General features: G+C 40.6%; 1 protein-coding gene across 1 annotated transcript in view; it reads right to left on the bottom strand.

Moving 5' to 3' along the window:
* LOC149248389 (uncharacterized) overlaps positions 1–21698 on the bottom strand; it is a 101130-nt gene extending 79432 nt beyond the window's left edge. The window contains exons 1-2 of the mRNA XM_089458418.1: positions 20930–21698; positions 3468–3635 (exon numbers count right to left, since the gene is read on the bottom strand). Of these exons, the coding sequence (XP_089314544.1) occupies positions 3468–3635; positions 20930–21382 (621 nt within the window). The 5' untranslated portion in view covers positions 21383–21698. The remainder of the gene's footprint in view (positions 1–3467; positions 3636–20929) is intronic.
* Positions 21699–26140: the final 4442 nt, after the last annotated feature.

The raw sequence follows: 26140 nt of genomic DNA, 5'->3' as shown, positions 1-26140 counted from the left end.
GGTTTTCAACTAGAGCTTTGAATTCCTAAACCCTGCAAAAGACCTCATCCTTGGTCTTTAAGTAGTAGATCCAAGTCTTGTGAGAGAAATCATCAATAAAGCAAACATAGTATATGCTTCCTGTAATTGATGCTACTAACATCAATCCACGAACATCCAAATGTACTAGTTCTAGAATCCCTTTTGACCTATTTTCATTACTTGAGAAAGCATCCTTCGCATGATTTCCAAACATGAACCCTCCACATACACCATGCTACTCAATACTAAACTTTGGAAAACATGTAGGTTGTGACTATATCCCTTAGGATAGGCAATTCCCTATGATGCATGTGCCACAACTCACACAAGTTATCATTGTTATGCACTGAGGCTCAAACAAGTTCACTCTACAACCTGTACAAATTACCTTAACCCCTATTACCTAAGTTGTATATGGGCTAGATTCCTCTAGTCTGCTGAGGACTTGCTAGTTCTTGAACTCCACTACAAAGCCCTTATCCTCCATAACCAAAACTGAAAGCAAGTTCTTCCTGAGACCTAGTACAAACAAGACATTGTCAAAATCTAAAGAATTACCTAACTAGAGCTAGAAGGGATTAGTGCCCAACTCCTGCTACTGAGTACTTGGCATCATCACCAAGCTCAACCTATACTCTTGAATCCTGCTTCTTCAAACTAGAAATCAGTTGTCGAGATGATGCCATATGTTAAAATGCCCCACTGTCCACATACCATGCATTCCTTGGAACTATGTTGGTAGAAAGGCAAGATATCATTGAAAAATCCTTCTCAAACTTGGCAACAAACTCGTTCATCTGAGTTTCTACAAAGGCTGCTACCTACTTCTGCCACTACCGTGTTTTAACCTTCTTGTTCTTTAGAGCCTATGATGCATAACGACTATGTTTATGACAAGTGAAGCTCTTGATTTTACTCAAGCTCTTCTTTCTTGGCTGTGAGGTTGACTATCACCCTTTCCCTTACCAATGTTGGGTCCTTCAACTCCACGCTTATAAACTAACAAAATATAGCTAGGTTCTCATCACCACCCTTCTTGCTAGCTTTTGACTCCATCCAGGTCTCCTCCTGAACACAATCATCCCAAGCCTCTCAAAGTTATTAAGGTTCTCCCAAGCACAATTTGATAAATGGTTCCCATGAAGTTGGAAATCCATTCAATGCCATGTTCACTAACTCTGCATCTACAACCTTCTCCCCAGTGCTGCAAGTTGATCATGAATCTATGTGACCTTCATAAGGTAACCGGTGACTATGTATAATCTAGTCATCTCTATAGATCTAAGTTTGAACCACAATATCATCTTCCTGTTTACGTTCTCACTCTAATATAGACTAACCAGGGCATGGAACAACTCCTTCATTGTTTTCATCTTGGATATATGAAGGATCAAATAATCCTTTATGGCATCCAAGATCATCCTTTTAACCTTTATTTCTCTCTTCTTGTGAGATGCCAACTGATGTGAATCTGTAAGTGGACGCATAGTGTCCTTAACAATATCCCAGAGATCATTCTCTTTACGTAAAAGTATAATCCTCACCTTCCATGATAAGAATTCAATGCACCATCCAATCTATCCTCAAATACAAAATTATTCAATCCCATATCTAAGATCTACCACACAAACTCCCAAATGTAAAAATAAAACTTTGAAACCTTCAAATTGTTGGTCTTTATTTCCACCATTGATTTACTACTGCAAATCCTTGAGAATCTCAATCCAAGAAGTTAGTTTTCATACCATGTAGAAATTTCAAACCTAGATGACTGCCGTCCTTATGATCTCAATTAAACAAGTAAATTATTGAATTTAATTAATGCAGAAATTAAATTCAGACCATAGCATCAATCATACAATAGTTGGAAATTAAATATTGGAAACATAAAAGCAATTCCACACATACATCTAATTACTCCTCCAAAATCAACTTTCCATTCCTTTGAAAAACTTACAAGGAAACCTCCGCAAGCTGCCAAAAAAACATTAGCTACATGGCTAGGAAACCATCTCAAATTGAGCTGTACAGACCTGTTGAGAGTACAGCCTGTTATGTGGAATGTATGGCCTTATCTGTATGACTATGCAGAGCTATTATGTACAGCTATACAGAATTGTACAACAACCTGTATGGAACTGCCTTCTGCCCAGATTCACCTCTGCCCAAATCCCTGATCTCTCTCTCTCTCTCTCTCAATTTCTGAACCTGATCAATTCTTCTAGTGTATGTAGGTGAAATCTCTATCTTGAGTTGTCTTTATAATTTTAGCTGAGACCAAAACCCCAATCTATTTTTTAGTTTATTCATAGTCTAAGTCATGCATGCATGAGATACAGCTTTTTAGACATAACAGCTAAATATAAAACTCAAGGACTATAAAATTTATGTTGAGGAGAACCCTATGCTGTAAAGGATATAAGAGCAATATCCTTTACAATGTAATGAAAGTAGCAAAAGAGCACATAACTGGATATATTCTAATGAAATTAGCAAAAGAGCACTCTCAATGTAGCTCTATTCCTCACTTTTGACTACACTGGTCCACTTTATATTTGGAAAGAAGGATCAGTCCTATACCAGTCTTAAATTGTGTGAATTTCCTGGACAATGGCCCACAGTTATATTTTGTTTTTCCTAACAAGAAAATAGCAACATTTCAGAAATAGTAACAAAACTCCCATTGCACACCCTAAGTGGGCCTAATGGTTAAGAACATGGACTTTCTCCTCAGAAACCGAGTGTTCAATTCCAGAGGGGGGTAGGGTAATGTGCATGAGAGAAAGCTGTTATTTGCAGATATTAGTGTGAGATGGAAAGGTACCAGCACTCTCATCCTCGCTTACAGGCTAAAAATGGGGATGAATTGTATTTCCTGGTGGACTGCATTGCCTAAAAAAATTTTGAGAAAAAGGAACAAAAGGCCCAAGTAAGAACTTTGTCAAGGGTATCTAATTTGATGTTTCTAGTGGAGAACTGATAATGGGCAGAAATACAAGTTCAAAGGAAATATAAAGTTTAAACATGAATAAAAAGTTCCCTCCAATTCCAGAAGTTGATGAACACAGGCAAGTAACATTTTCTAGAAAAGAAGAGTCTCGCTTGTTCTATGCCCATTTCCCTTAGAAGACTTGAAAATCACCTTTGACCATCTTGAAATCAATATCACATTGGATCCCAATTGAAAGAATCTCGAGCTCATTTTGTTCCTGCAGTAATATTTTGTTTTTCCTACCAAGAAAACGGCAACATTGCAGAAATGGGAACATAAGGCCCAGGTAAGAACTTTGTCAAGGGGATCAGATTTGATGTTTCTGGCAGGGATCCGATTATAGGCAGAAATACAAGTTCAAAGGAATTATTAAACACAAATCAAAAGTTCCCTCCAGATTCCAGAAGTTGATGAACACAAGCAATGTAAATTTTCCAGAAAAGAAGAATCTCACTTGTTCTATGCCCCATTTTCCTTCAAAGACTTCAAAATCACCTTCGACCATCTTGAAATCAATATCACGTCGGGTCCCAATTGGAAGAATCTCAAGCTCATTCTCAACGACATCCACAATGCCTTTGGCTTTGAATTTTAAACCAAATGCCAGGTTTTGCTCACCAATCTGCTTAAAAAAGACACAAAACATCATGTTATGAAAGAGACTGTACCGGAAGGAAAAGCGGGAATAATTATGAAGCAACATCAATGAGATTGAGAGATACAATTAGCTCCAGCTTATTTTTACAAGGCATATGTAATTCAGTTCGGTGGAAAACATGTTTTAAAATGTTTATATTTTTATTATCATATGAAAAAATATCACAAAATATCAAAAGTTTCTTTAACCATTTAAACCGGTAAACATAAAGCACTATTTGACTTTCCCTGCAAAAGTCAGATATGCTTGTATTAGCCGTGTGCTTCAGTCTATAGTTATAACAAAAGTTCAAAACCTAGCTTGAAACACCATCGTCCTCCTCCTTTATGATCACATTCAATGTTACCTTACAGTTTTGTTTCACAAACATGCATATTCTCTTCAGACTCACATGCTTTAATTTTCGGATAAGTTACCCTTCATTTAATTACAACGCTAGCTCCATCTTTTTCATAAGTATCCAATATGCCTTATATAAGGATATAGATGACAATAGATATCGGGGAAGACTGTTGTATGCCTGTCCTTTTGGTACTTTTGTAATCTTTTGAAGGGGCAGTGGCTGTTAGAGTCTGGTTCACTAAAAGCCTGGAGGCTTAGCCAATGTATACTTTGCTTTCTAACTAGAAATATGAAGTATAAAGATTTGTTTTTCCTTGGAAAACAAAAACATATCTTAACCTCAAAACTAACAAATTACAAATGAGACTGCTATGCTCGCAAGAAGTATGACAAACAATACAATGCAATAACTTGAAAATGCATGGATGGAAGCTTCAATTTACAGTTTTTTCACCTTTGTGGCCTCTTTATCCACGGCCTGGGAAGGGAGGCAGACTTTTTGGGTCAACTCCCGAATAAATCGGGAGTATAAGGAAAAAATCGGGATTTTTTCCTTTGTGAAAAAGTCGCCAAAAAGTCGGGGGATTAAATCGTTTAGTTCAAAAAATCGCGTTTTTAGGATTAACTCGGGATTTTTTCCAGACTTTTTCCACACTGGTATACTGATAGTTGTAACTGTCAAGTTTCGCATCTTGTGTTGTCCTCCATAATTCCAATAGTTAAAGCTATTGCAAACATTATCGGGGAAAAATAGTTTTTCCTCGTGGCTAACAAGAATAACTCCTTAGTACTCAAATCTCGAATTTTAATTCACATATTCAATCGTTGTAGGGTGACTTCATTCAACACATTACTCTTTAGGCTCCAACTCCAAGGCAAACTCTACCGGACTAAGAAACTTCAATATGGATTTCTTGTTCCGTAAAATATCATTGATTTTCTTCTCATATAAGGTAACCAGGTATATCAAGCTCAGAAGGCTCAAACAGATCCATCAATTGATGGAGCATCACACATATTGATGCCTTAATTTTGTGTAGGACAATTTAGTTTTCTAAAACATTAAGATTGATTCCTTTGAATGAAGCTTGTGAAAGTAACAAAAAGTTTCAATATGATAGCTTTCCTCAGGATTTTTAAAAATAATGGAAGAGTTGATTCTGGTTGCAGGTGCTAACCTTGCCCTTTCTTTACCAGAACAATGGATTTGTGGCAGCACATGTTTAGGCTTCCTAATTGTCATTATAATTTTAGCTTAGGATCTTTAGCAGTCAAATCACTGTGTGAAGGGGTCCTTTGTCCCAAGAGGGACCAAAAAATTTCAATATGATAGCTTTCTTCATTATTCTTAAAAATAATGGAAGAATAGATTCTGGTTGCAGGTGCTAATCTTGCCTTGCTTTAACAGAACAATGGATTTGTGGCAGCGTATGTGTAGGCCTCCTAATTGTCACTTTAGCTTAGGATCTTTAGCAGTCAAATCAGTGTGGAGGGGTCCCTTGTCCCGTGAACAAGGGGGTCTCACATATATATATATATATAATCAAAGTTTAATGTCACAGACAAGTCAGACACCAAATCGCCATATGAGACCTCCTTGTTTGTGGAAAAAAGGACCCCTTCGCACAATGATTTGACTGTTAAAATCGGCACAAGTCTATATACCCTACCCCCTCTATATTTAAACATGTAGCCTGTAACCTCTAGGTTTAAATCTAGAGGGAGTAGGGTATGTAGACTTCTGCAGATTTTAGCAGTCAAATCACTATGCGAAGGCGTCCCTCGTTCCACAAAAATTTAATGTCACAGACAAGACAGACACCAAATTGGCATATGAGACCTTGTTTGTGGAACAAGGGACTCCTCTGCACAGTGATTTGATTGCTAAATCTACAGAGGTCTATGTGAAAATTCCTACACTAGAATCCTATTGGCGCAAATGATATTATTTCTCCTAATTGTTAATTAATTAACAATTTATCTGCTACGGCAAATATTGAAAGAAATACACTGCAACCTTCACAAATGAAATACTGTGGAAAAATAATGCGCTGGAAACTGAGAAATGCTAGCACACACACATAAAATATGAAACAATTATTTTTGGACAAATGTCCCCGGAAAAACACAACTTGGGAAAACCGGTGCAGCAGTGAGGAATTCTAAGTACAACTGGATGTCGAAATCTAGCAATCCTACAGAGAAAAATATTGGTAGAAATATAGTGCGGAATTTTCCTCACACCACAGGCAAACTCTTGGCACAACTTGCCTTCAGAAACTCGGCCCTCTAACCCTCTACGTCAGCCTCCCTGCTGGACGTGAAGCCTCTGACTAGTCTCTGATGAAGTTGTTCTGCCTTTTGCTAGCTAGAAATATGCTTCTCCGGCACTCTGGGACTCCTTCCCGGCCTCTGGAACTAAAGACATCTTTCCCTCTCAACAAATCGGACTTGCCTCTAGAAGTTGTTGTGCTGCCCCTGTGTTAGCGTCTCTATGGCTCTTCTACCTCTCTGCAAATGCACTCACTGGATCTGGAATAATTCCTCCAGCGTCACTGTCTCTGCGCCTCACTTATTGCTTCGATCTCTAGCTCTCTCTGGCAACTGACTGCTGCTACTTTGGAAATCGATCTGCCAAGAAATCGAATTGCTCAAGTGTCCTCTCCATCACCACATCAACCTTCTCTTATAATCCTCTGTTGGAGCACCAACGGCCAAGATTAAAACATAATTGATGGCTAGGACCATCTTTGGATCGATCTGTGGGAGTTTCTAGATGATTCTCGCCTTGACTTAATTAATACTAATTAGTTAACCATATTCCCTAAGTTTAGACTTAGGAATATTTAAAAACTGGTTAATAATCTAATTAAGTCATTTGTAGGTAGAATTTCCAGAAATGATTTCTGGGTTTTGGAGATCTCATGTATTCTAGCCTCTCCACCAAATTTCGTGGCTAGAACACATCCGATGCTACAAAAACTAATACTCCCTCTTAGCGAGGAATGTGTTCTAGTGCTGCACTCCTTGCCACAACACCTTGTCTCTGCATCATCTCCTATCACATTGTTGATGTATGACCATGTTGCCCACCAACCACAGCGCAACTCTGATATACACTGCATCTGTGTTGTTGCTGACGCTACCATATTGTTGCCAACACTGCAACTCCCTCTCATCTATTGTTGTTGCAACTGCAACATCTGCAACTAAAAAGCATCCAAAATATTGAATCAACTGTGTTCAGCGTGATGCATCTGCTTCCGAGTCTCTGACTACTACTAGCATCTGCACCGTCACTAAAGAATCTGCGTTGCTGTCAACACTGCACTGAGCCACCTACTTTATTGTCAACACTGCACTGCACTCCCCAGCATCTGACTACTAGTAGTCTGCAATTGTCACTCTAGTACTAACTACATCAACTGCCATTGATCCATCCTGCTACTGAATATTGTGCGCCCCCGTAGCCAGGCATTACCCATGAGGTGGACTCCTCAAGGACCCTACCCAATCTTTGTAGCTCTCTAGGGCTACAGCACCAAGTCACCCCACCCCACTCCTAGAGGTATATTTGATCTACTCATACTGTTATTGCTACTACTTTGCTAATGCTTCCGCACTACTGCTGGAACTCCTGCAATAATGATTCTAATCTCCCCGGATCTTAAAGTGCTAGCTTCCATAGGGTTGCTTCCTCTGAAGCTACACTCCCTCCGAGTCTTAGTTTCCCTATGGGAAATCTCTCTGCTCCCTCCTGGCAACTCGCATTATCCTCCTACATTGGAAACTGGACTGTGTAGTTCTGTGTTGGGAATCTCCTAGCTAGAACTGCACTTGCATACTGCAACTGAGCAATTCCCACTGCCTGTGTCACTACATCTAGCTCTGCAACTGTCTCCTAGGCACTGACTGCAACTAGATCTGCAACTGCCATCTAAATGATTGACAACTCCTGCTGACACGCAATCTGCTACTACAATACTATGGACTCTTGTAGCAAAGGTGATGTTCCTACTGCAACAATATGGAACTAATCTTACTGATCTCCTTGTTGCCCATATCTGCATTTTGGTTAACTTACATGCCCTCCTCTAGCAATCTCGACGGCCATCCCTACAGAGTTGCAAAATCTGGAAACTCAAAACTGGAGAAATAAACCTCGAAAATCTCCCTCTTTCCCTCTACTTGGTTGTTGAATCTGCTACTCGCACTCTCTTCTGCAGTTAGAAAATCTACTCACAACAACTATCAATCTGCAATTGGAAAAATTTAGATCTCTAAAACTTGAGATCCCTTGAGAGAAATTTTCCCTCTACTTGTGTGTGCTTTTCTCTTTCCACCCGACGCGAACTCTGCAACTGCAAACCCCTCTACAGCCAACCAGAAATCTGCTCAGCGAAAATCTGAGCTACACCTGCTCCCTCTAAGTGCTGGAATCACTAACCCGGGCAACTCAATTTTTCTGCAACCCTGCAACTGAAAATCGAACTACTGCCCTAGCAACTCGACCTGCCTGTCAAGGAACTGCGCTGCCTCAAGAATTTCGACCTGCTGCTCCCTCTGAGCAGCGAAATTCTCTTCTTCACTACTGCGCTTCCTGGCTAATCACTTACGCTCTGATACCATGTGAAAATTCCTACACTGGAATCCTATTGTAGCAACTGATATTATTTCTCCTAATTGTTAATTAATTAACAATTTATCTGCTACGGCAAATATCGAAATAAATACACTGCAACCTTCACAAATAAAATACTACAGAAAAATAATGTGTTGGAAATTGAGAAATGCTAGCACACATAAAATATGAGACAATTATTTTTGGACAAATGTCCCCGGAAAAACCCAACTTGGGAAAACTGGTGCAACAGTGAGGGTTTTTATTATTATGCAGCAGTGAGAAATTCTGAGTACAACTGGACACCGAAATCTAGAAATCCTACAGAGAAAAATACTGGCAGAAATCTAGTGAGGAATTTTCCTCACCCCACAGGCAAACTCTCGGCACAACTTGCCTTCAGAAACTCAGCCCTCTAACCCTTTGCACAGCCTGTTGGATGTCAAGCACATCACTGGTCTCTGATGAAGTCGTCCTGCCTTTTGTTGGCTGGAAAGGTGCTTCTCCGACACTCTGGGACTCCTTCCCGGCCTCTGGAATTATAGACGTCTTTCCCTCTCAGCAAATCGGACTTGCCTCTAGCAGTTGTTGTGCTGCCCCTGCGTCAGTGTCTCTATGGCTCTTCTGCCTCTCTGCAAATGCACTCACTGGATTCGAAATACTTCCTTCAGCCTCACTGTCTCTGCCCCTCACTTACTGCTTTGCTCTCTAGCTCTCTCCGACAATTGACTGCTACTACTCTGGAAATTGATCTGCCAAGAAATCGAACCGCTCAAGTGTCCTCTCCATCACCACATTGACCTTCTCTTATAATCCTCTGTTGGAGAACCAGCGGCCAAGATTAAAACATAATCGATGGCTAGGATCATATGTGGATCGGTCCATGAGAGTTTCTAGATGACTCTCACCTTGCCTTAATTAATACTGATTAATTAACCATATTCCCTAAGTTTAGACAGGAAATATTTAAAAATTGGTTAATAATCTAATTAAGTCATTTCTAGGCGGAATTTCCAGAAATGATTTCTGGGTTTTGGAGGTCTCATGCATTCTAGCCTCCACCAAATTTCGTGGCTAGAAAACATCCGATGCTACAAAACCTAACAGTCTACATATCCTACCCCCTCTAGATTTAAACATGTAACCTGCTAAGAGGAAACACATGCTCTTAACCATTAAGCCCACTCAAATTGCCCACACATTCATAGTACATACATTCACACATGCACAATACATATGTATAGTTATGTATTGTTCCACCTATGATGGATTTTGATCTGCCATGAGGCCAATAGTGTATGACCGCATCATTGACTTTATGGTTTTTGGTAGAAAACGATTGTGAAGAATTTTCACTAAATAAATAAATGAACAATTATTGAAATATTGTGTCCAACCTTGCAAATGATAAGCTACAGTACTAAGAGTCATTTCTATGTTGAAGAAGATCGTGCCATTTATATCCGATTCCAGCATGGGGACATGGCGGCCTACATGATGTTAGATGTGATCAAGCACCTGATCAGTAGAACAAACAATTGTCCACATGTAGCTACGCTATCTAAATGTTTTCGTGATTATGCATTAGTTGGCACCTAACTGATTGACCCCTTCTTATAAACTTCGTATCAAATTATATTGGTTCTTATAAACACTCAGGTTTCTTGGATTTCCTTTTTCTCCGATTTTTTGGTTTTGTTTTCCTTAAGTTGTTTTAAAACACACATACAATATACAGACATGCATACATAACCAAAATGAACTAGGAACTGAGTTGTTCAACCACAGCAACTATTGAAAATAGTAGCGAGAAAGGGTTCCTTGATTTGTGCCTTAATTCAAAGAGCCACAAGTTTCTCCTTAGCATGCTCGAGTTTCCTATAAGTAGGAGCTAATTCCTATAAGTTAGGACGAATTCCTCAGATTTAGGATGAGTCCCTACAAATTAAGACGAGTTCCTAAAATTTAGGATTTGTTCCTAGAAGTTAGGACGAGTTATGAGGCGGTTAACTAATAGGTTGAAGTGGAAGGCTCACTTTAGTGTTTTCTAGTGCGAGTTAGCTATGGAAGCCAACATGCGTCAGTTCCAAGTCTAAATCTGGGCAGATCGAGTGACATGAGTCAGTTAAACTCACTTAACTTACTCAATCACCAGTTTGACTTTCCAGAATAACAACTTGCTAATTTCAGCCATTTGAATTGCCTTTGAAAGGAGGAACGAAGGCATAGATTTGATCATTGTCTTGTGAGCACGAGTTGGTGAGACAAGGCAATAGAGCTCACAGGTTTGTGAGAAGGTTGAACAAGTTTACATGTGGATCTTGTGAGAGAAAGGTGTGCCAAGAGTAGCTTGTGCACATAAATTTAGGAGGCAAGGATCAACAATCTTGCAAGGGTTTCAATCCTGGTTCAAGGCAGGAAAACAAGGTTGTTTTCAGATTGAAACAAGTTGTATTTGTAAGAGATCTATTGCTCAAATTTCTTCAATAAAATTCTCAAGCAAGCAGAGAGTTTTTCCCAGTTGGGTTCCCTAGAAAAATTGTTTTTGATATTGTGTGACTGTGTTATTTCTACTCAGATTTCGCTGCAAAGTTTAGTAGAGAAATTTTGTGTTTATATGAAAAGAAATTATATTTCAGATTGTTTATATTAGCATATCAAAATTTCATGGATTTTATACAAGGTATCAGAGTTGTGAACAGAATCGACCAGCACATAGATTTCAGATTTGAGAGATGGCCATAGCAAGGTTGAGAGATCACGATAGACTTGATGGCGCCTCAAACTTTAGCGTTTGGAAAGTCCGGATGTCATTCTTGTCAGACGAGTTTGGACTGAAGGATTATGCAGAGAAAGGCGTTGCAGAACCTTCAGATCCAAACCAGTTACGGCAGTTCCAAAGGGACATGGCTAAAGCCAAGAGGATGATCCTAGATGGAGTCTAGAATCATATGGTTTCGCATGTTTCCGGTAAGGATACCGCGAAGGCAATATGGGGTGTCGTTGTGAAGCTATATCAGAATTCATCTAAGAATCGTAAAATGATTCTTAGGGAGAAGTTGAGGGTCACCAAGATGCAAAAGGGTGAGAACGTAACTTCCTATCTCACCAGAGTTCAAACGTTTGTGATGAGCTAGCAGTTGTAGGAGAGAAACCAGATGACAATGAACTGGTGTGAGTTGCTATAAATAGGGTTACCAAGGAGTGGGTTACTTTCATTCATGGGATTACTAGACGAGATAAATTGCCAAATTGGGAATGCCTGTGGGGTGATTTAACTCAGGAGGAGCTCAGACTTAGTCTTGTCGAGATCAGCAGTGGCAAGAGGTCGAAGGTTGAAGGAAGAGGAGAATTTTGCTCTTGCAGGTAAGGCCAAGGGCAAGAAGTGCAAAGGAGAGGCCAAGTCTAGTGAGAAGGGCAAGAAGAAGGATCTAAGTAAGGTCAAGCGCTTCCATTGCCATGAGTTTGGGGCACTATGCTTCTAAGTGTCCTAATTAGAAGAAGGAGTCCAGTAAGGATCATGTAGCTACATCAACGGAGGTAGATCCATTTTCTACCCAATTCGAGAAAGATTTTTCATTGATTGCCTGCATGGCAAGCTTAGCAGGTAGCAGTATATGATATATTGATTTAGGAGCATCCTTCCAGATCCTGTGAGTACATTTGTAGAGAGGCCAAAATTTCTCCACGAAGTTGCGCAGAGGCAGCAGAAGCTTCAGAGTGCAGTTCGATTTGCTGAAAGAAGAAGACATTTTCAGTTCCAGAGGTTGGGCAGAGATTCCAGAGGATAGGAAAAGCATTTTCCCAATCAATAGCAGGGAAAACAGCTTGATTTTCAGTTGTTCCAAGCAAGTGCAGGCACCGCGAGTGCGGGTTGAGCGTGTAGCAGACTGCGCCACGGTCACGCAAAGGTTGCGCAGGGCTAGGTGGACAACTTGATTTTCAGTGGTAGTCAAGTGTCGGGATTGCTCGGAGTGAGGGTAATTTCCCTCAAGATATTTTTGCCAATATCTTTTTCTGCAAGATTGCCAGTATCCGACATCCAGATTGTACTTAGATTATTTCACTGCTGCTTAATAATAAAAACCCTAAGCTGATGCACCATTTTTCCCAAGTCGAGTTTTTCCGGGGACTTTTGTCCAAAAATAATTGTGTCAAATTTTATGTGTGTGTGCTAGCATTTCCTAGTTTCCAACACTATTATTTTCCGCAATTTTGTTTGTGAAGGTTGCACAGTGTGATTTATTCAGTATTTGCCATAGCAAATCAATTGTTAAATTGATTAACAACTAGAAGAATAATTTCCAGTTGCCGCAATAGGATTTCAGACTTGAAATTTTCACATGTTATCAGAGGGAGGTTGATCAAACGGGGAAGCTCAAAGGAAAAAGCGAAAATTTTGTTGTTCAGGGGGAGCAACGGGACGAATTTCTGGAGGCTACGCAAAGCCTAAGCTAGGCAGATCAAATTGCTGGGCAGATTGATTTTTTTAGTGCAGGTTGGCAGAAAAGTTCGGCTTGCCAAACTCAGTGATTCTAGCAGGCAAAGCGAGTGCAAGCTCAATATTTTCGCAGAGCATATTTCTTGTCTAGGCACAAAGGGTGTTGCAACAGTCCGCTAGAGCAGAATTTGTGTTGGGTGGAAGAGAAAAGAACACACAAAGGGAGGAATTTCCAGATTTTCCTAGAGGGTTTCCAGTTCCAGTTTTCTGGAGGAAATCCATAATTTTCTAGTTGCAGAAGGCAGTGCAAATTTGCTAGAAACAGCTAGTTCGAGGTTGGGGTTATAGTTCGTGTGCCAGTTTTCTGGAGGACATTAAGAAAGGTTGAGAAAGTAGTCCCAAAAAGCAGCTTAAGGCAAATCAAGGCAGACAAAGTAGTTCTGCACATTCCAAGAGAGAGTGCGAGTTTTAGAACAGGTAGCCGAGTAGGAAAACATGAGGAGATTCTGATTTCTTTTTTTCTAGTTTTTGAGTTTCACAGTTTTGCAACTTTGCAGAGATGGCCATATGAGACTGTCAGAGGAGGCCATGCGAGTTAGCCAGAATGCAAATCTCGGCAGCAAATCGACTTCCAGTTGTCAAAGATAGGTGTTGGAGGAAGTATGAGTTATCCAGTGCAAGTTGCAAAAAAAAGGGTCCCAACCAAGGACTAGGCTTGAAAGGAGATAGTTGTGCGCCAGATCCAGGTGGAGGAGGAGATTGATACTCCAGTGTGCCAGATGGGCAGTGTCCATTGAGGAGGCTTCCTTGTGGACCATTACCTAGCTACGGGGGCCCACAGTGTTCGGTAGAAGGATGGATCAGTGTCAGTAATGCAGTCAGATTCCCGAGTGACAGTTGCAGACTAGTAGCAGTCAAGTGCTGACGGGCGCAGCGCAGAGTTGGCAGCAATGCAAAGCGGCACAATGCAAAGTCAGCAACAACGCAGATTCTTCAGTGATAGTGCAGTAGCTAGTAGCAGCAATGTTTTACAAAACGGAAACGGATTCGGACTCGGCCGAGGATCGACTCGGAAACGGAAACGGAAACGGCAATGACTCGGCCGGCTCGATTTCAATGACTCGGTCGTTGTAAAAAATACATTAAATATTTATTTTTTTTATAAAAAAACATAATTTTAAATAGTTTAAACATAATTTTAAATATTTTCATTCAAGTTTCCAAACACACAACATTATAATATACATGGAAGACAACATATGATCAAAGTAGGCTCATGAACCAATCCATTATATCAAAATGGTACGGTGTACCCAATGGCAATAGTAAATACATAGTCAACTGTAGTCTCTGTCTGTCATACATGATCAAAGACTCAAGAGTCAAAACAAAATACAAATAACCAAGGAGGCTAGTAGCTACTGGCTACTGCCAGAGGAGCCAAGATCATCTCGACCAATCTCTGGATCATCATCATCAGAGGCAGAGCCAGACAAGGGGCCCCATGACTCCTCCTCATCATCATCGTCTCCAACTGCAACTGTAGAAGTGGTGCCAGTACCAGTACCACTAGGCTGTGAAGCAGATGCAAGCTGAGATAGAGTACAAATGCGGCTGCGCTTCTGTCGTGGCTGAGCAGAGGAAGGCGAAGCACCTACAACTGGAGTCCTAGTCCTACTAGCTGGCTGTGAGACTGAGGCTGGTGGATTGGGATCTGCATTCAACTGAACACGCTGCAGTGGATCTCCAACATCAATTTCATCAAGATCCTCATCAGGATCAAACTCTGGTAGACGACTCTCCACTACCCAATCTGATGTTGGATCAATGTCTTCCAACACAATGGGATCTGAATCAGGTCTTTTGTTCAGCAATTGGTTCCGTCTGAGCCGAAGGTTGTATTGGACAAAAACTAGATCATTCAACCGTTTTTGCTCCAAACGGTTTCTCTTCTTTGTGTGAATCCTCTCAAAGACAGACCAATTGCGCTCACACCCAGATGCACTGCAAGTTTGACTCAAAATACGAATTGCAAACCTTTGCAATTCAGGGCAGTGGCCACCAAAGGCCTCCCACCATTGTGCTGCAAAAAACATAGGAGTGTAATGAATTATGAGTTAGATGAAGGCTGAAGCTCAAAAAAATTACAAATTATATCTAACTTGAAATTGAGAAATTGAAAATTGAAATTTTTGTTTACCTGGCTCATCTGCTTCTCTTGCAATCTTTGCTAGGTTCTTCCCAAAGGTACCTGTTGCATTGGTGAAGGATGTGACCTGCTGATGTATCAGTAGCTGATCAGACTCCGATAGGACCATGCGCTCAATGCAATCAACCAGTCCATCTCTGACCTCCCCCCTCAAAGCTCCTGACTCCTTAGCTTTATAGTGATACCGTGGGTTCAAAAAATACCCAGCTGCATGTATAGGGCGATGGAGTTGATTGTTCCATCTTTCATCAATGATTGCCCAAATGGGCCCATACTTTGCCACTCTATCCTTGTATGCTGCCTTTATTTGCTCCTTTGCTTGATCCATAGCCTCATAAATGAAGCCCATAGCCAACCTTTCCCCATCCACCAACCGCAACACCTTAACTAGTGGCTCAGCAACCTTCACAATCTCTGTTGCCTTTCTCCAAAAAGTTTCATCATGGACTTTCCTTCTCAATTCTCTGCCTTCTGGTTTGTTAGACCAACTGCTATTATTCCAATCATCACTGGAAAACATCTTTTGCAAGTTTCTATGTTGGGAAAGCATAGATTGCAATGTCAAAAAATGTGTAGCAAATCTAGTGATGGCAGGCCTAATAATATCCTTGCCTCCAGTGTGTTTCCTCATGAGACTCAAAACCAGTGTATGATTGTAGATAAATTTGGTTATGCTTTTGGCATTATCTACAGTGTTTCTGACCCAATCTAATTTCCCAATATCCTCAAGCATGAGGTCTATGCAATGTGCAGCGCATGGGGTCCAAAAGATGGTCTTGTGTTTTTCCTCTAACAGTCTACCAGCAAGAACATAGTTAGAGGCATTGTCTGTGATGATTTGAACAACATTAGCCACCCCCACTTCCTGAATAACCTCATCCAATAGCTGAAACAACAATTGGCCATCTTTTACCTTATCAGATGCATCAACTGATTTTAAAAACATGGTTCCCTGTGGGCAGAAGGCAAGAAAGTTTATGATGGTACGGTTTCTTTGATCAGTCCATCCATCTGACATGATGGTACACCCTGTTCTTGCCCATGATTCCTTGAAATCTTGCAAATACTCATTAATTGATGAAATTTCTTTCTGCAAACGAACCCCCCTTAGCTCTTGCATAGTAGGGCCTTTGAAGCCTTTTCCAGCAGCATGTATGGCCTCTAACATAGGCTCATAATATGGTGAACGAGCAGCATTAAAGGGGATATCAGCATCATACCACCATCTAGCTATGTAGTCACAAGCAGTCTCCCTCAATTCTTTCTTCCAATGGTCATCTAAAGTGGGCTGAGAAAGACCTTTACTAACTTCAGGACCATGTGCATCTGATGGAGAGGAGGCTGAGTGAGTGAAAAAACTTTTGATAGTCCCATCACCCTTCATTCTACCCTTTCCCTTATCTTGACCAGAAGCATAAGAGGGAGGAACATAACGGAAAGGGTTTGATGCATCAGTTTGAGGGATAGAGGAAGAACCCTCAAACTCATAGTGGGGGTTGGCAGCCATCATTCTTTGTATCTCCCTCTTTCTCCCAATTTCATCCTGTATCTCTTTTTGCCTAGTCTTTTGTTCTTGAAATTTTTCAAAGCTTTCCAACAAAGTCTTTCTAATCTCCCCAATTTCCTTAGATTGACATGCAGTAATATTGCCTCTAATCCCTGCCAAGTGTTGTTTCAGCCTATGAATCCCCCCAGGACCTGACTTAATTTTCCTATGGCAAAACTTGCAACACATCTCATTATCAACCATTTCAACATATGCCCAAGCAGCATCTTTTGCTCTAGGTGCCATTTTTTGACTAGGAAAACAATCTGAAAATGAAAAAATAAAATAAAAATTGATTCAATGTTCATTTATTTGACTAAAAACACTCTCTAAGCTATCTTTATATGCACCTAAAATTTAATAAGTAAAAACAGATTTATAGAGGTGGAAAAAAATACCTCCAGGCACAAACTGCCTCCTCAAACTTGCTCCAAAAATCAGCTCCTCAATGCTGCTCCAAATGGCTGCCCAAGAAGCTCCTCACTCCAGCTACAATGCTCCTCCAAGACTCCTCACTGCTGCTCCAAAACAAGCTCAAGAAATGCTCACTAACTCTCAAAGAAGACTCTCACTCAAATGCATAAGACTGCTGTGAGTGAAATGAGAGCATTTGGCTGTCTTAAATAGAGTTTGGGAGGGGGAAATGGACCCCAAATGCATTTAACTAATCACATAAACCTTTTCAAGTCCACAAACCCTAACCAAATCAGCAAAAAATCAGCAAAAAGTTATAATTTTCCAAGTTAAAACGCTGCCCACGGATTTATAAACGGTACGGCCGTTTTTTTACGTGACCCGGCCGGGTTGACCGGGTCAGCAATGACCCGGCCGAGTCATTGGCTGACTCGGCCGGGTCATTGCTGACCCGGTCACCGAGCCGAGTCATAGGGCCGGGTTGCATTTTTTTGGATTGACCCGGATTGACCCGGCCGTTTCCGGGTTGACTCGGGCGTTTTGTAAAACATTGAGTAGCAGTCAGAACTCAGGAGACAGATGCAGCAGACACAGTTGATTCAGTTTTTTGGATGCTTCTTAGTTGCAGTTGTTGCAGTTGCAACAGCAACAGATGAGAGGGAGTTGCAATGTAGATGCAGAGTTGGCAGCACTATAACAGTTTCAGCAGCAGCATCAGAGTTGCGTAGTGGTTGGTGGGCAATGGCAGTCAGCCGCGGTGGCCAAACATCAGCAGTGTGATAGAGGGGTGATATAGAGACAGGGTGTTGTAGCAATAGTGGTGCAGCACTAGAACATTGTTCTCGCTAAGAGGGAGTGTTAGTTTTTGTAGCATCGGAGGTGTTCTAGTCTCAAGACCTTGTGGAGAGGCTAAAACACAGGAGTTCTCCATAACCTAGAAATCGTTTCTGGAAATTCCACTTGGAAGTGTCTCAATTAGATTATTAGCCTATTTTTAAATATTTCCTAAGTCTAAACTTAGGAAAAGGGGTTAATTAATCATAATTAATTAAGATAAGGTGTGAATCATATAGAAACTCACATGGATCGACTCTGATATGATCTTGGCCCTTGCTTAAGTTTTAATCTTAGTCGTTGGAGGTCCAACAGAAGATTATAAGGAGGTCGATTGGTAGATGGAAAACACACCAGTAGTGCAAGTTCCTTGGCAGATCAAGCTATCTAGTTGTAGAGATCGAGCAAGGAAGAAGAGTTTGAGCCAAAAGGGTCGCAGGTGTCAGAGGGGCAAGGACAGTGAAGTCGGAGGAAGATTTTCTATATTCGGCGAGTACATTTGTATAGAGGCCAAAATTTCTCCAGGAAGCTGCGCAGAGGTAACGCAGAAGCTTTAGAGGGCAGTTCAATTTGCTAAAGGAAAAAGACATTTTCAGTGCCAAAGGTTGGGCAGAGGTTCCAGAGGGTCAGAGAAGCATTTTCCCAGTTAGTAGCAGGCAGGACGGCTTGATTTTTAGTTGTTCCGAGCAAGTGCGGGCAGCGGGAGTGCAGGCTGAGCGTGTAGCAGACTTGTGCCATGGTGAGTGGACGGCTTGATTTTCAATGGCAGACAAGCGTCAAGATTTCTCGGAGTGAGGGTAATTTCCCTCAACATATTTTTGCCAGTATTTTTCTCTAGAGGATTGCGAGTGTTCAGTATCCAAATTGTACTTATATTATTTCACTACTGCTTAATAATAAAAGCCCTCAATTGTTGCACCGGTTTTCCCAAGTTGGGTTTTTCCGAGGACTTTTGTCCAAAAATAATTGTGTCAAATTTTATGTGCATGTGCTAGCATTTCTCAGTTTCCAACGCTATTATTTTCCATTGTTTTGTTTGTGAAGGTTGCAGTGTGATTTATTCAGTATTTGTCGTAGCAAATAAATTATTAAACTAATTAAAAATTAGAAGAATAATTTCTAGTCGTTGCAATAGGATTTCAGATTTGAAATTTTCACAGGGATGACCAACAGGATGGTGAGGAGCATAGCCCAAGGCGAGTGGAGGCAGCCACTCAGTCAGAGACTTTGAGTATAGGGAGAGTTTGAGCCAAGTGGGCAGAGGATTTGGTTAATGGAGATCAGAAGAGAATTGAGTCTCCCAACATCAAGAAGCACCCACAAAGGTACACAGGGTACATGGCATTTATGACTGAAGTGGTGGACTCACCGAGCATGGTGGGAAAGAACAGGTCTTCAAAGCAGGTTCCACAGAAGAAAGCAGAGAAGTCTTCTAGTTTAGAGGGAGCAGTTGCAATAGCAGTGAACTTGGTAGTGTTGGAGACAGATCCAGGTGGATGAGATTCTTCCAAGAACACCTTCCATGCTAAAAGAGAGTGTTGAAAATAGTAGCGAGAAAGGGTTCCTTGATTTGTGCCTTAATTTAAGGAGCCACAACAAGTTTCTCCTTAGCATGCTCGAGTTTCCTATAAGTTAGGAGCCAATTCCTATAAGTTAGGATAAATTCCTAAGATTTAGGATGAGTCCTTACAAATTAGGATGAGTTCCTAAAATTTAGGATTTGTTCCTAAAAGTTAGGACGAGTTATGAAGCAGTTAACTAATAGGCTGAAGTGGAAGGCTCAGTTTAGTGTTTTCTAGTGCAAGTTAGTTTTGGAAGCCAGCACGCGTGAGTTCCAAGTCTAAATTTGGGCAGATCGAGTTACATAAGTCAGTTAGACTCACTTAACCCACTCAATCACCAGTTTGAGTTTCCAGAAATAACAACTTGCTAATTTTAGCCATTTGAATTGCCTTTAAGAGGAGGAACGAAGGCATAGATTTGATCATTGTCTTGTGAGCACGAGTTGGTGAGACAAGGCAATAGAGCTCACATGTTTGTGAGAAGGTTGCACAGGTTTATGCATGGAACTTGTGAGAGAAAGGTGTGCCAAAAGAAGCTTGTGCATATAAATTTAGAAGGCAAAGATCAGCAATCTTGCAAGCGTTTCAAGCCTGGTTCAAAGCAGGAAAACAAGGTTGTTTTAGATTGAAATAAGTAGTATTTGTAAGAGATCTATTGTTCAAATTTCATCAATAAAATTCTCAAGCAAGGAGAGGGTTTTCCCAGTTGGGTTCCCTAGAAAAATAGTGTTTTTTATATTGTGTGACTCTGTTATTTCTGCTCCTATTCCGCTACAAAGTTTAGTGGAGAAATTCTGTGTTTATATGAAAAGAAATTATATTTCGGATGGTTCAAATTAGCAGAACAGAATTTCATGGATTTTCTACAGCAACAAGGCCTTAAAAGTTAAAACCCTAACACCCTTAATCAAATCTTTGATTAAATTCATATTTCATTTTTATTCTACGAGAAAAGTCACCCTTGATCAAATCTCTGATGAAATCCATCTTTCAATTTTGGTTATAAAAGAAGAAGTCCTATAGACAAGGTGGGTCTCAAAGGACGTTCAAAAGTAAACACAAACATGTGTGTAGATTGTTGAGTGTTTGTGTTTCATTTTCTTGTGCTGAGTTTTTGTAATCAAACCCACCTTCATCTCTCTCTGACAGTTCTGAGCTTATGTTCTGTTCCATTGCTGAGTATAACCCTAATTTTACATCCCACAAACGTTGCCTCTGAACTGCAAATTTCTAATTGGGGTCATTGCAAAGGCACAAAACTATTCAGCAACCAAGAGATATGAATGTACCTGCAGAAGCCTGGCACCGTTCTCTCGTCGTTCCAGCAACTGGCAGACAGCCAACCCTGGTATGAAGTCAGCCAATCTCTCATAGTCTGTCAACACATTCCAAACTGCATCAAGAGGAGCTTCCACCTCAATTTTTGCAGTTATTCTCCTCGAATTCTTCCCAGATTTCTCAATTCTCAAATCAAGGATATCCTCCACAATGCCATTCTCTTCCTCGCTCTCTTCACTGTTATCATCAGCATCAACTGTGATATTTTCAACTGCCCTGCACACTGTGATTGGTTTTCTTCCATGGATAAATTTGTTGGGCAGAAACTGGAGTCCCTTGGGTACTTGAAATGCTTGGAAGTGTATCAAATTGGCATGGGAAATGGGGATCATGAGATGGGGTGATTTTGATAGCGAGAATTGTAATGGGGATCGGACTTTCAACATGTAAGTGGAGCAGTCCATGGAATTATTACTTGCATGACCTGGAGCTTCTGTAATCGTGGAGGGACTGCCAAGTCCTTGGCCATGTACGGGAGGGGGCTTGTTTTTGTACCTCCTTGTGCTGTGTTGGGGATGGAGGACGAATTGTTGATGATTGGGCAAAATTGCGCCCGGTGCTATCCGGGACGTGATTCAGGACCCTCAGATTCCGGACATTCTTTTTTATCCACAAATGAACTCGTCGAAACGTCAAAGCAGATCCTCTCGGGTTTCCACGTGAGAGACACCACCTGATATTCAAATCGCACGGTACGCGAAGAGACCCGCTTTTGACCAATAAGCAAAGGCGTTGTCTACCGCAGTCACAATTTCGCCTGTGTAACAGTTTTTTGGTTGGTTTTTTTGTTAAATTGGGCGATAAAATTTTTAATAAATTTTATGGTGGAAGTATTTGGATATTTTTTTTGACAATCGAAACAAATTCAAGAATATCATAAACTAAATATAAAAAATCTTAAAATTTAATATTTAGTTTTCCAAAAACTTCTTCCATTTCACTATTTCTTTTTAATTCTTAAAATTTAATACTTGTAACCTAAATTTCCAAAAAGTCCTGCATCACTATTTTCCAAACAAAAATGACGTTGGTTAGTCTATTCTTTTTCTACTCCCCTCGCCCGTTTACTCATCTTTGCTTATCGAGTATGCTACATATCAATTAATTCGACATTGAAAGAGCTCCAAGCCATTTGAATGGGAATATTCTATGACATTTTATCACCTTAAATTCTTTAAACAATAATGAATGTGGATGATTGAGGGAAGTGTTCAGAGACCATATGCTATATAATTTTCTTCGATATCTGAGCCATTTTCAATAGGTAATATGTTTGTGTGTCAATTTATTTAGTGGATTTATGTTAATGAATATTATAGATAAGGAAAAAAAATTAGTAAAAATTATATAAAATAAATTTTTGGTTGACCAAACTAATTAGTGTAGTTTATTTGTTTTTGGTAATGAATCACAATTGTTGGTTCCAAAAGTATTGGTCAAAAAACTCTCTTATGTGATTTCTATAAAAAGACTTTTCTTAATTCATTATAGATCACAGAAATTTGAATTCAAAACATATTATAATGGTTAATGAATATGTTAATAATATTATATTAATTAATATTAAATATTATAATTGTTTTTTTTTAACAGAAACGGGTATGAGTCTTTCATTAACTAGTTGGCCAAATGCCATAGATTCGGTTACAATAGCTAAGACTGGTTTCTTGAATTGTCTCCAACCAGCTGAACATGGCACACTCATTTATGAATCTCATTTTTTTACAATTTTTTTCTTGATCTTTTCCAGCTGATTTCCCAAGCTTATGTATACAAACGAACTGCTTCATCAAAAGGCGATAGAACATAGTGATTTTTAAGGGATTGGGTCCCAAGAGACTTCACTGTCTCTGAGAATGGTTCCAGCATCTAACTGGGCTGCTTAATTTGCTTCTTCATCTGCTTCTTTATTGTTGTTTCTCAGGACATGGAAAAATTCCAGCTTTAGGGATTTGATCATACCTTTAATTCTTGAGATTGACCTAGCCAGCCGGAGATCTACCAGATTTGTTTTGGTCAACATAGCATTGATAATGACTTGTGAATCTCCCAATACAATTGCTTCCGTGTGTCCCAGGGCCTTAAGCATTTTGATCCCTTGGAATAGCGCCATGACTTCCGCTTGGATACTAGTGGTGTGGCCTAGACCCCATGCAAATCTGTGAGTGGAAGAATCTTTTGGGTTTATAATTATGCCTCCAGCTCTGGCTCTTCCTGGATTCCCCTTAGCTGCCTCATCAAAGAACAGAGAGGGAAGGTCTTTATTGGATAACCAAGCTTGAAACTCTGTCCCGTTTTTCCTTATTTGCCAGTCTTTAAGGCATCTGAGAGGAGTCATTGACTTTTGGAAGCTAAGATTGAGAGCTGCTCCGAATTCTCTGTCATCTTGGCTTAGATTTGTATCATCCTTTTTATCACTCAGCCATTCATTTAACTGCCCCTTAACTGTATTTGCTACTACTTTGAAGTTCTGATCCTTACCTCTGAAGATCCTTCTGTTCCTCTCCAACCAGGTATGCCAACTAATAAATTTAGGCAAGGCAGTCCAAGCAAGTTTGACAATCTTGTTTTTTGGACTTGAGCCTGGGAATCTTGCCAACCATCCTTCGAACAAATTCGGGACAGCTAGGGGAAGGATGAGCATCGAATTCCACGATCCGAGGAGCTCCTGCCAGACTTGGACTGTGAATTTGCAATTCAGAGAAATATGACCAGCAGTTTCGGAATTTTCTTTGCATAGGACGCATCTTGATGGGCCATGGAAGCCCCTTTTCTGTAATCTATCTTCTGTTAATATTTTTTGGTGGCATAGCAGCCAACAGAAGAAGTCAATCTTTGGTATAGTGGGGAAATTCCAAATGCTGTTCCAAGGTGTTGGATTTGGTGGAACGTGGGGTCTCTCCCTGATTTTGATGTAGCCTTGCGAAACCGAATAACCAAACTGTTTTTCTCCCCATCCTCTCGTATCCTTCTTTTTTGCATGCGTGGGGGCTGCTCCATGAAGTAGCTGAAGCAGCGTGGCATAATCTGGCATCCACGTAGCTGGGACATCTGATTTCCAGCCTGCCCAACTATCACCATGCCAGATCGAAATATCCCATAGCGTTTTAATGTTGGCCTCGTCCATCCATGTTTTCAGCTCTCTGCTTAGGCTTGAGTTTGATAGAGGAGGTCTATTCATGATGTTATCCTCCCAAATTTTGATGTGCTTACCATTCCTGGGAATCCAATAGGCGTTCTCTCTTATAAGAGGCCCGACTTTGGAGATTAGGTTGCTGAGAGGAGTTCTGAAGTGCTCTTTTTGTTGTTCTAAACACCTTAGTCTCTGGCCTCTGAAGTATTTCTTCCACAGCACCAACTGAACCCAACCAGGCTTTGGCTCTATAATCTTCCAGATTAGTTTGGCTCCCATTGCTAAATTTTGAGTGTTTCGATCCTTAAAATTTAGTCCTCCTTCTTGTAACGGCCTTGAGACTGTTTCCCAGTTAACTAAAGAGAGCCTTTTCTCATTATTCTTTCCTCCTTTCCAGAGGAATTTTCTAATTAGCTCCTCTATACTTTTTATGATGCCCATTGGTGCCAACAGAACAGAGAACTGAAAGAGAGGCAAACTGCTCAACACTGATTTAATTAGCACTGATTTCCCAGCCAAATTGAGCCATGTTGACCCCCATGCCTGCATTTTGGCTCTGATTTTTTCAATTTGAGGGAGCCAGTCCTTGCTTGTAGCTCTCCTGTGAAAGATAGGGAGCCCGAGGTATTTGAAAGAATTCCAAGAGGCTGAAGCAGCAAATCCCAGGCATCTGGCTATGTCACTAGAAAACAACTGCTGGGACGTTCCAACAATAAGTATGACACTTACCCCTGTTTAATTCACTGCCTAAAGCTTGGCAGTAGTCTTCCAGAACATCCTTGAATTTCTTTGCCACCCGTTGAGAAGCAGCCCCCAGGAGCAGCGTATCATCATGAAAGAGGGCATGATTGATACTTTTTGTCCCTCTTGCTATGCATAGCCCAGCTATCTCTTGGTCTTGTTGTTTTCCGTTTAAGTGGAAACTAAGGGCAGAGGCTTGTAGCACGAAGAGGAGAGGTGACAGGGGGCACCCCTGCCTCAGCCCTCTAGATGCTTTAAAGAAATCAACAGCCCTGCCATTCACAAGAGGGGCAATCCAGGGTTCGGAGATACAAGCTTTGATCCATTTAATGAAATTTTGTCCAAAACCCAATGTGCACATAACATCAAACAGAAATTTATGCCTCACACGATCAAATGCATTAGCTAGATCGAATTTAATAACCATACCTTGTTCTTTGCGGCGCTGACTCGAGTGGATCGCCTCTTGGACCAAGATAAAATTGTCTACCAACTGTCTGCCTTGAATAAAGCCTCCTTGATTCTCCGGGATGACTTTTGGGAGAATTTTCTTCAATCTGTTAGCTATAACTTTAGTGATCACTTTGTATCCAACATTGCATAGGGATATTGGACGGAATCTATTGAAGGTGTTAGCACCTTTTTCTTTGGGTATAAGGGCGAGGAAGGCTGAGTTTGTACAGCCCCCAATTTTCTTGCATTCTTGGGATTTATTTATCATTTTCATAAAATCCTTCTCCACTATCTGCCAGCATACTTGTAGAAACCTGGGAGTAAATCCATCAGGACCTGGAGCTTTGTCGGGTTCCATAGCAAACAGCGCTTCTTTGACTTCCATTGTCGAAATTTTATCTTCTAGCATCTGGTTCATCTTTGCGTTGATGAGCTTGGGGACATTGTCTAACAGATTGTCGTTTTGGGTGATCTCCTCAACTTCAAAATACATTTTTTCAAAGTGTTTTGATGCAGCCTTCTTGACGCTGACGAAGTCTTTTAAGGTGTTCTCCTCATTTTTTATTTCTGAAATATTGTTACGACATTTTCTAGCTTGGGCCTGCTTGTGGAAAAAGGAGGAATTACGATCTCCAGCCTTGAGCCATAGGCTCCTTGACTTGAGCCTCCAAAATTCCTCTTCTGCCAGGCATGCCCTATGGAATTTTTGCTGCAACTGATATTCCTTGTCTAGCTCTTCTTTGGTGATGTCGGCAACTTCCAGATGAAGGTGTTGAGTTTCCAGCTCTTTTTGAATTTTTTTCCTTTCCATTGCAGGGTTAGGTAAGGTTTTTAT

The sequence above is a fragment of the Pinus tabuliformis genome, chromosome 7 (genome assembly GCF_031772625.1).
Source record: "Pinus tabuliformis cultivar Carrire ecotype Pingquan chromosome 7, CPIR1, whole genome shotgun sequence".
Lineage (NCBI taxonomy): Eukaryota > Viridiplantae > Streptophyta > Pinopsida > Pinales > Pinaceae > Pinus > Pinus tabuliformis.
Note: the sequence above shows the minus strand (reverse complement) of the source record. Positions and strands in the feature narration are given on the sequence as shown.